This window comes from Echinops telfairi, unplaced genomic scaffold (genome assembly GCF_000313985.2).
Source record: "Echinops telfairi isolate 266 unplaced genomic scaffold, ASM31398v2 ScPeMD7_29;HRSCAF=101, whole genome shotgun sequence".
Classification (NCBI taxonomy): domain Eukaryota; kingdom Metazoa; phylum Chordata; class Mammalia; order Afrosoricida; family Tenrecidae; genus Echinops; species Echinops telfairi.
In genome coordinates this window covers 3,951,937-3,962,919 of record NW_022103926.1, presented here as the reverse complement: position 1 = coordinate 3,962,919, position 10,983 = coordinate 3,951,937, and the positions used below count along the sequence as shown (strand labels likewise).

General features: G+C 48.4%; 1 protein-coding gene across 1 annotated transcript in view; it reads right to left on the bottom strand.

The window, feature by feature from the left end:
- The window catches only part of KREMEN1 (kringle containing transmembrane protein 1), a 45,515-nt gene that overhangs the window by 8,766 nt on the left and 25,766 nt on the right, over positions 1-10,983 (bottom strand). Inside the window, exons 3-4 of the mRNA XM_030885472.2 lie at positions 10,338-10,462; positions 4,407-4,560 (exon numbers count right to left, since the gene is read on the bottom strand). Of these exons, the coding sequence (XP_030741332.1) occupies positions 4,407-4,560; positions 10,338-10,462 (279 nt within the window). The remainder of the gene's footprint in view (positions 1-4,406; positions 4,561-10,337; positions 10,463-10,983) is intronic.

Below are 10,983 nucleotides of genomic sequence, written 5' to 3'. Positions count from 1 at the left end.
CTCCTCCATGGCAACCATGACTCGGCCCCTGTCTCCATGGAGTTACCTACTGGCATTTCATATAAATGGGCTCAGATGGCGGGTGGGCTTTTGTGTGTGGCTGCTCTCAGCACACTGCTGCCAAGATTTAGCCATGTGGCAGCAGGGCTCGGCGTGTGATTGGTTTTCGCGGTTGGGTACTATTGTGGTCTCTGTATGGACACCATGCTCTGTTTACCTATTCCTCGGCTGAGGCGCAGGACAGTCATTTCCCCTTTCTCACCAGTGGGAGCGCTGTTGTGAACGCTCGAACCAGTTCCTGGGACACACGCCTAGGAGCGACGGCACTGGGCTGCGAGGCGACTCACCAGGATGCTGCTTTCCAGAGGCTGCCCCGTGGTGGTACAGTCTCATCGGCAACAGGGGAGGGGCCCAATTGCTCCACAGCTTCACCAACGCCTTTCATTTCCCCTTAAGATCAATCTACCACGTAACCACGTAAAGTGAAACACGCATGGTAAAGGAAGCCAAGCCGCTGGGTGGGGGAGCCCCAGAAAGTGACTTCCTCTCCTCAGGGCCTAACCCTCTCAGATGGATATCGGGGGTGGGGGGTGGGGGTGGGGAAATAACAGTTTAAGATTGAGTGTGTTAAAAACCCAAAATGTAACAGTCACCGCCCTTACAGTAAAAATTCCTTTTAAGCTTACTCAGCAGGGATGTCCCAAGTTGGGAAGGAGGCCAGCTAGGCTGGGAAGACAGATGTAAAGTATCACTCCAATTTAGATAGAGCAGGGTGCATGAAACAGGGTGCATGAAACTGCAGCCACCGATAAACTGCCTAGTGATCACGGTAGAACCTGCCACCCGTGATGATGTGGAAACCTGCTGATCTCCTGTAGTCATGGTGAAAAATCGGTTCTTAGTGAATTACCTTGCAGGGTCAGGACTAGACTCCTAAACAGCTCCGAGGAGAAACCTGCGCTCCTTCTGCAAGCGTTTGCCCAAACAAGCTTAGAGTTTCTCGGAACCACCTGGTCTGTTTTGGGCTACGATGACAGGCTTTCCCGGACCCCTTGCAGCCCATGTGGATGATGACAGTAATGTCTTGGGGTCATTCACCCCAAAACATATACTGAAGCCCTAACCCTTGAACCTGGACATGTGACCCAGTTGAGAATGGGTCTCTCTTTCTGTTAAGGTAATAATATCCTATCTGCGCCAGGTGGTTCCTGGCCCGATCAGGGCTCAGTTATTAAAAGGAGCAAACACATGCAGGCGCACGCGGGGGAAAGACAGATTTCTAGAGGTCCTGGGGCTCCTACGAGGGAGGACGCCCCCCTAAAGCCGTGTCCTAAATTCAGCCTTCTTAACTGTGAGAAATTGAATTTCTGTTCTTGAAAGCCGCCTGCTTGAGACATTTCTGCAGCCCTAGCTAACGGCAGCAGGTGCCTTCCTCGGCTGGCTGCCGGCAGGGCTCTGGGATCATTCACATCAGCTCTCCATCCGCAGCAGCGCCTGGTTCCTTTCTTTTTGGCTCTGTGCTAGGACTGGAGGAGAGGATGCCACTTTCTGGGGCTCACCTGTCCCAGCAGCTTTTGTCTTTCGACTTGAAATAGAAGAGTCGTAGCGTTCTTGTGGGGGGAAGCAAAGGTGTTGATGAGAACATGCCAGGCGCTTTGTCAGCTCAGCAGGCATCGTCCCCGAACTAAGGGTCAGGGCAGAGCATCTCCTCACGATGAACTCTTGAGATGAGAGGATACATAGATGTTCAAGGGATATCATTTGCCAGCAGTTCTTTTATTTATTTATTTTGCCAACTGATGCCTGATACCCGATCCCTTTTTATAGCGAATTTCTTTTCTTTTTTGTTGCTGCTGCTGGGAATAGACACTGCAGAATGGACACCACGTCAATGGCTTCACCATGTCCAACGACAGTGCTCAAGTAGCACAACCATGCCCACCCTGTCTGATTATGGGCCAACTATCTTCCCTGACGCATTAGTCATGATTCGGCCTTCAGCTGCAGCAGAGCCATGCTCTGACACGATGACACTCAGAGACCACACGGGGTAGGCTGGCCCCTGTCCTGGTCCAGCGGCATAGCGAAGCTACAGCCTGCAAAAGCGGTTGAGTTCTAGAGAAGTCTATGTACCGGGTTGAACATTGTTGTTGTTGTCGTTGTTAGGTCCCATCGAGTTGGCTCCCACCCATGGCAGCCCCGTGCGCCAGCCCCCCAGTGGTCCCCGTGCCCTGTGTCAGTTGTCTCCTTGAGGCCCTTCCTCTGTTGCGCTGCCCTCCATTTCCCCAAACACGATGTCCTTCTCCTCCGATTCCAGGTTCTGGCCGCTCCCGACAATGTGCCCAAAGTCTGGATGCTGCAGTCTTGCCGTCTTTGCCTGTAAAGAGCGCTCTGGCCTTACTTTTTCCAACACAGATTGGTTCGTCCTTTTGGCGGTCCATGGGACTGTCAATGTTCTTCAGCAGCACCGCGATTCAAACACATCGATGCTTCTTCTGCCTGCCTTATGCAATGTCCAACTTTCACATGCATACGAGGCGATGGGGACACCATGGCTTGGGTCCAGGGCACTCTGGTCCTCGAAGCACCAGCCTTGCTTTTCCATACTCTGAAAAGGCCTGTGCCGCAGATGGACCTAGTGCACTGCGGTGAACAAGAGAGAGTCCAAAGAGCTCTGTCCAAGCCCTAACCCCTACCATCGACGAATCTGACCGTCTTTACAAACAAGTCTGTGCAGAAGTCATTAACTGAAGGGGAGGGCATACTGGATCAGGGTGGGCTCTGACCTTATCCACTGAGGAGGTTTGGAAGGACCAAGAGATTTGGAAACAGGCAGAAAGGAGACATGGGGAAGACGGTCAGGGGACGATGAAAGCCAGGATGGGAGTGATACAGCCACAAAACTAGTAACCGTCAGACATCAGGAAGAAGCAAAGAAGGATTCCTTCCTGGAGTCCGCAGAGCATCGCTCTGTCAACATCACAGACTTGGACTTCTGGCCAAATGCAACAGAATCTATGTGAACTGGGACAGCATGTATTTCTTCTGCTTTTAGCCACCTGGTTCGTGGCAATTTTCTATGGCAGTCCTGGGGCACTAATAGACCACATGGCACTTTTAGTGAAAATTGGGCCTTGATGCCCAGTTGAGATGTCAGACAAGGCTCACTTTAGTCTAAGGACTAATGGCGGCTCTACAGACTCTGTACCTTCTAAGTTATTGCAAGGTTCTTCTTTTATCTGCCTGTGTGTGGTCATCTCCTTCCTACCCTCTTACCATCCAGCACTGTGCTGGTTCTGTGACTGAAGTGAAGCTTCGCTACCACTGGGCCACACACAGACCCAGGCACAGCAGGAAGCACAAGCGTGGGGGAGGTCAGACCCATGCCCCATGCCGACCCTGCTGCCTCTAGCCAGAGTCTCACAAATACGGCAGGCCTGTGAGGAGGTGGGTCAGGGCACACGAGACACGGGGCTGGAAAAACGGCTTAGTGCATATGCTTGCTTCTCAGACACAAGCCAATGAGCCCTAATCCCAAACGCCTTAAAACAACAATGGTGAAAAGGCTTGGAAAGTATACAAAAATGGATAATATCTGTGGTAGTTACATATGCTCATGTCAACTTGAAGGAATCAGCAGTGAAGGGATGGAGTCTAGCCCATTAATCAGGTCACAGCTTGATGCCTCCTTCTCATGAGGATTGTGGGAACTTCCTCCCTCTCTGCTTCGCTTTGCTGTTGAGGAGCCACACTCAGAGAGCTGGAGGAGCCACGTGGAGACCCGTGCCAGTGCTGGCATGCTGTCACTGCCACTGGACCCACAAGACGTTGCACCCACAGGCCTGTGATCTTCCTGCATTTTGCTTCATTGCATGTGCTGTGTGAGTCTGAAGAGGAATTCATGGGCTAATTTTGGACTTGTGAGCTAACATCAGACTTATGGACTCGATGTGAACTGGGCTGAGATGTTTTCTTAATATACAATTACTCTTTGATATAAAGCTCTTTCTTATACATATATTAGTGTCTCTGGATTTATTTCTCTAGTCAGCTCAGACTAACACAATATCTAAGCTGATATTGAATGGTGTTAGTAGAGTCAATTAAGAAAAATGATCTACTCCTGTGGTATAGGTATCCCACAGTTGGCCACTTCTCTTTAAAACATGTGGCACGATGGCAATTAGTTACTTGTTAAACACCTTCCCTTCCAGTGGGCAGGGGCTGAGGCCTTGCCCCCACAGGGAGGCATCCTCAGGGCCTGCCGCAGGTCTGGCCTACAGCAGGTGTGCAATGAGTGTTGCCAGGTGGCTCTTGAAGACAGAGAGGGGGAGCAGGCAGGCTCATTGCCTGCTCCGAGGACTCCCATGTCCTCATGGGCTGGGCCGGGCACAGGGCACACTCACTATCAAAGACGATGATCCTGCCATCGCCACCGCAGGGCTGCGTGTGATCCCCGAAGCAGACGCTGTTGCACTCGGTACTGGCGGCCTCCCCATACTTCCAGTAGTCAGGGTTGTTTCCACAGAAGCAAGCATAGCCAGACTCCATCCCTGCGAACTGTGTCCAGAGAAGCAGCACATGGTCAGCATCAGCCAGGGGTGTTGGGTGGCCTGAAGGAGCCTGCCAGGTTAGTCCCCAGCAAGCAGCCAGCTTCATTTTCCCAGGATACCCTTCCTCTGGCTGCCCCCTCTTACCACACTCCATTCCGAGCTGACTATCAACTAAGCCCTTGCAAACAGCTCCCACACACTGAGCTCGCTCTGATTCCCACTGTACCTACTACGTTCTCAAGGAGGGGGTGCCCCATAAACATTAGTTATAATGAAAAACACTACTGACGTTGTTTATCTGTCAGGTAGCGACATCTAATCTCCACAGCCAACTTACAAGAATTGTGTTGTGATTGTGATTGTTGTTAATCTACACAGGATACACACCAACCCAACAACCTTTACAGCTACAAATCAATGACAGTCGAAGTCTTCCAGCTGCATACCCCTTCTCAGCCTCCTTTGACAAGCTGTCCTTCCATTACCAAAACCAGGAACAAGGAGCCTTTGTTCCGCCCCGGGGCCATTTGGAAATGGATATCATCATTCTTGGGTCATACGGGTCAAACATTTAATGACCGCATCCCTAATGTGATGGCTGGAGCTGCTTCTCTGTGATGCGGTGTACGATGCTGGCTAGTAGGGGTGATTTTGTGGGCGGGGCCGTGCATTCCCTACCCCTGCATTGTAAACCCAGTGTAAGCCCCTAAACTCACGGCCATTGAGTTGACTCTGATCCTGTGGGTTTCCCTAGAGTAGAAAACTTCATCTTTCTCCTGCAGGGTGGTTGCGACCCGTTACAGCAGGTTCCTAGCTAATCTTGTAAGTTGTTATTGTTCAACTTGACCCTCCCTTAAAAGAGTAGCATGCATTCTTCACCAGTTAAGCAGGGTCATTATTTGAAATTAAGAAGATCACAAGGGCTCTTTTGGCTTAAGGTTTAATGATGATCTCTGGGCAATCCTTTCAGAGGTTCATCCCGCCTCCATGGATCCAGAAGTCTGAATTCCATGAGCATTTGAAGTTCCTCGTGGCACACTTGTAGGTCCCATTTAAAAGCTTGGTTTTCATGTAGTATCCCCTACAGCAAAATACTTTCAGTGTACACAGCTCGGCAATTTTAACGCACGAACGAACCAAACACAACCCACCGCTCTGGAGTCAATTCTGACTCACAGCAAACCTACATATGGGGTTTCCAAGGCTGTACATCTTTAGAGGAGGGGGGAGCCTCATCTCTCTGTCCGGAGCAGCTGGCGTGTTTGAACTGACCATCTTGTGGTCCGCAGCCCAATGCCTAGCCCACAGCATCACCCTTTGTGCCCAGGATCCAGAACAGTTCCACCTTTCCTTAAAACGCATGACTCTGAGCATGCCCTTCCTGGAATGGGCAGCCACGGGTGAGTTTTCCAGGGCTCAGGCTTTGCCTCTTTGAAGATGTCAGGTGACAGGAAGCACACGGGAGGAAGCCCTTTGAGACTGGCTTTCGCTTGGTATCATGTCTCTGAGATCCATCTAAATTGGCACGTCTATCAATAGGTGGAGGAGAGCTGGTGGTGGAGCGGGTTACATGTTGAGCTGCTACCATAAGGTTGGCAGTTCAAACCCACCAGCTGCTCTGCTGGGAGAAAGATGACGCTTTCTTTTCTCGTAAAGTCTTATGGGAACCCACAGAGGCAGTTCTACTCTGAGTCAGAATCCTCTCGATGGCATTATTATTGTTGTTGTTTTTTCTTCAGCAGTTGGTTCCTTTTTCTGGTTGAGTGGCATTCCACTGGATGATGGACCACCACGGAAGACCGTCTTGGTTGTTCCCAGTTTCTCAGGATTATAAATAGAGCCGCTAGAGATCGCTGTGCTCATTTATGTTTTCTTTCATTAAATTCCTAGGAATGGGATTGCTGGTCATGTGGTGAGTCTATGTCTAACTTCTTGGTTCCGGGAGACTGCCATGTTGTTTTCCAGTTACTCTACCGCCCCACCCCCACCCCACAGCACCACATGTGCGTTTCGGTTGCTCCGTGTCCTCGTCAGCACTTGATGTCGGCAGCATGCTTCCTGCTGGCCATGTTTATAGCTATGATTAGTATCTCATGGCTCTAATGTACAATTCCTTAATGGCTAATCATGCCGAATATTGTTCTATATGCCTGTTGGTCACTCATAGATCTTTTTTGGCGAAGAACTTAGCCCAGTTTGTTTGGTTTCCCCCCCAGCCGTTTTGAAGTTGGCTGGTTTGCTTTATTCCCACTGCATTTTCCGTTCTCCCGACACATTCTGGGGAAAGGCCTCTGCTGCAGATGTAATTTGCGGATGTTTCCCCACAGTGTTTCTTCTTAGTCTCTTTATGGTGTTTTTCTTGGAGCAAAGGTTTGAATTCTGAGGTCTAAATTAACATTCTGTTTTTCTTTTTTCTATAGAGGATCCTTCTGGTGTTGTGTCTAGAGACTCTTGGCCGAAGCCCATGATAAAGATTTTTGTCTATGTTTTCTTCAAGCAGTGTTACAGCTTTACATTTGGATCTGATTCATTGTGCGTTTGGTATATAGCCATTTATGTTTAACTCCTTTCATTCAGCATAATGCCTTTTGGAATCATCCAGGCTGCTGTATGCATCAACATGTCTTAAGATGTCCTTTCGCTGTGCTGCTGCTGAGTAACATTGTATCGTATGGATATGTCCTATTTCACTTATCCATTCATCGGTTAATGGACATCTGCATTATTCTTTTTTATTTTTTACTTATTTATTTTTTTTGCGTTATTCTTATTTAGGGGCTACTCTGAGGAATGCTGCTACCTGCATCTATAATTCTTTGTGCAAACATAAGTTTTCATTTCTCTAGGAATAGGATTGCTGTGTTGTTGGGTGCCACTAAGTTGGTTCAAACTCGCGTCTACTTGTACATTTAACTCTATAAGAAACTGCAAGACCTTTTTCAAAGAGGCCGTTTTACATTCCCGTCACTAGTCCATACAGTCCTGGGTGGGGCAAGTGCCTACGTGTTCTGCTGCCAACTGAGAGGTGAGCAGTTCAAATCCACTCTGGAGGAAAAGGAGGAAAAACCCTCAGGAGCCGAGTTCTAGTCTAACACGTGCAGGGTCACCAGCAGTTGTGACCAATTGGACGGCAACTAATTCTTATATCTCAGAAGAGGTGTGCTCACAGCATACCCTACACTCATCCGGTCTCATTAGTGTAATAAAGACAACCCATTCCTAAATGGGAGTCTAACCACAGGCACAGAGGTTAAGATCTGCAACACTGTTTACGAGGGAAAATGATTCTATTCATAACAGCTGCTGATGCTGGGTCTCTTTCCGCGTCTTTATAGGCACCCATATGCCAGAAACCAGCACCCAACTCACTGACATCAAGTGGATCCTGACTCGCAGGGTTTCCAAGGCTTTTATAAACCTGTATGGGAGCAGTCAGTCTCCTCTTTCTTCAGAGGATCTAACCCCATTGGTTAGAATCAACTCAATGGCAATGGCAATGGGGTGGGCATGTGCCAATAAAACTTTATTTATAAAATAGGTGGATAGTGGATTGGGCCTGTGAGCCATTGTTGCTGACCCTGGTCTACATGACTATTCTTACTATCAATAGTATTCTTTTGATTACTGTCGCTATATAAAGGCACGGTAAAACCAAGCTTGATATTCTTTCTCAAAATTATTTTTCCTATTGTAGGCTCAGTTTGTCCATTTATTTTAAAAGTCTGCTATGATATATAGATATATACACACACATACATTTTTTTCTGCTATGATTTTGACTGAGACTGCATTGGCTTTCTCCATCAATTTGGGGGGAGTTGGCATCATAACAACATTTAGTCGCCCAGTTTGTAAACAAGGTCTAGGTCTCCGTTTACTTAGGCCTTACTTCCTTTCCCTTTGCAAGATCTTAGAGCTTTCTGTGTATAAGTGTTTAACCTCTTTTGTTAATTTTATTCTTAAGATGTTTGATGTCATTATAAATAAGAGGTTCAACAATTGCATTTTGTAATATTTCACTACTAGCACAATTGGTTAGCCACTGGATGACTGACTGAGAGGCTGGAGGCCAACCTCATGCATAACATGAGGAAAAGACCTCGTGCCCGGCTTCTGAAGAACAACACCCTGGAACTCGAGCAGCAGCTCTTCTCTGCGCGTGTGTGGCCATCGGGAGTTGGAATCACCCCAGAAACTAGGAGGATGTGGAAAAGATCTGCAGCACTGCTAATGCTGCTTGGTAGTTCTGGTAGCTTCTTTGTGGATTCCTTAGCGTTTTCTTCCTACAAGTACGGTTGTGTTTTGGGTGTCAAAACTAAAAAAACATTGCCTAACTGGAGAGATTTATACCCATGTTTTCTTCTAAAATTTTATAGTCCCACTTTTATAGTTTAAGTCTCTGACCCATTTTGAGTTAATATTTGTATATGTGAATAACCTTGTCTGTAGTATGAGGTAAGGCAAATAAAATTCCTCCTCTTCCTTTCCAACCTATATGCCGTTTCCTCCCTTTTCTTGTCTTGTTTCATCGGAGAACTCCAGTACAAAGTTGAATCGCAATGGTGAGACCGGGCATCCTATCCCTTCTTGATCTCAGGACGAGGGCACCTGAGCCCATCGCTGGTGCGTATGTTCACTGTAGCTTTTTCACAGATGCTTTTAATCTGGCTGAGGAAGTTTCTTCCCAACTCTAATGGCCTCAGGACTGAGATCATGAATGAGTATTGTATGTCCTCAAATATTTTTTCGGCATTTTTATTTGGGAAAATATCAAACATACAGGAAAGTTAAGTTGCAAGAATGGTGTACAAATGACCTTTCCCTGGAGGCCTCATTCAAGCTGGCAACTGTCTTAATAAAGCCCTTTGTAGAAAAGGGACCCACACCAGGCTGGTACCAAACCAAGCTCACTGCCACTGAGTCCATGCTGACTCACAGTGACCCCTTGTGGGTTTCCACGAGAACTGTCTACTGGAGTAGAAAGCTGAGTTTTTCTCCCTCGGAGCTGCTGGCGGTTTCAAACTGCTGACCAGACAAGCGGGAATCAAAGGCAACTATCAAGAGCTACTGCTGAGCCAGTGAGGTGCCTGCTCATACCATACACAGACACAAGGCAGATGGGGGCGTAGATGCTGGGAATTTCCTCTCCCTGCTCTGTCTTCCAGGAGCCCTGGTGGCATAGCGGTTAATGCGTTGAGCTGTTAACTTCAAGGTCAGCCGTTTGAACTCACCAGCGGCATCTCGGGAGAAAGATGAACCATGCTTCTTACTCCTGTACAAAAGCGCAGCTTCGGAAATCCACCAGGACAGTTCTACTTTCTCCTATGAGGTCGCTGTGAGTTGGCATTTTCCTGAGGTCAGTTTGGGTCTGGCTTGAGGTTTGCTTCTTTAGACGATGCTGCCTCTCACTCTGGAATACCAAGCCCCACTCTTTCTCCAATTTCTCCTTGGCAGAAACTAAATGTAGCATCAGATGGCCCGACAAATTGTTGCTGCTCCATCTACCTAGTTCCACGCTATCTCAGCAGGACGCCAAACCCAAAGCCAAACTCGCTGCCATGGAGTCAGTTCTGACTCATCGTGGCCCAAATGGCTTGGGACAGAATGACCCTGGGGTTTCGGAGACTGTCACTCGTTGCAGGAGTAGAAAGCCTCGTCTTGGAGCAGCTGGTGGTTCCAAACTGCTGAGCTTGGGTAAGCCGTCCGCCACCAGGACTCCTCAGCAGAACACACTGCTGTGTTTACCTGGCTCTGGAGTTAACTGATAGCCCCAAGGAGGCGTACCGTGAAGCGCTGGCTCCGGCAAAAGCTGATGCAGGTTTGAATGGTGAGCTTGTTGGATGTCTTGCTGCTCCCAGTCAGAGGCGGTGGGTTTCCATGATCCTTGTAGCAGCCAAGGTTTCCAGGCACTGGAGGGGGGAAAAAGAACAACAAAAGAATTTCACAACACCTGGCTGCGAAACACGGAGAGGGATCAAGTTCTTTGTGCCAGGGACTCCCGTCCCAGCCAGTGTTTCCACTCCTGAGGAACAAATAACAAGCCACCGGCTCCACAAATGGACGCCCACTAGCCTTCTGGCAGATGCGAAGTTTGTTGCTTCTTTCTGAAGAGTAGGTGAGACGCAGGTCCACCTTTCATCAACTCCAAGTCATTCTGTAAGTGTTCGGTACGGATAGGATCTCCCACAGAAGGGCAATAGGAGCAACTCCAAAACCTCTCCACGCGAGAGGAGCTACAATGTGCTGGGAAGTCCCGCTCTGGGATTGCTCTGGTGGCGGGATGTGTTTGTGGCCTTCCCGTGAGTGTCTCAACATTCTACTGCTCAGTGCGGGAGTGGATTACTGGAGGGTTTGATTAGTTTGGACTATTGATAAACGCAAAGATGATGATCAGAAACATAACCCCCCCACTGACGTTACGATAAAAAAA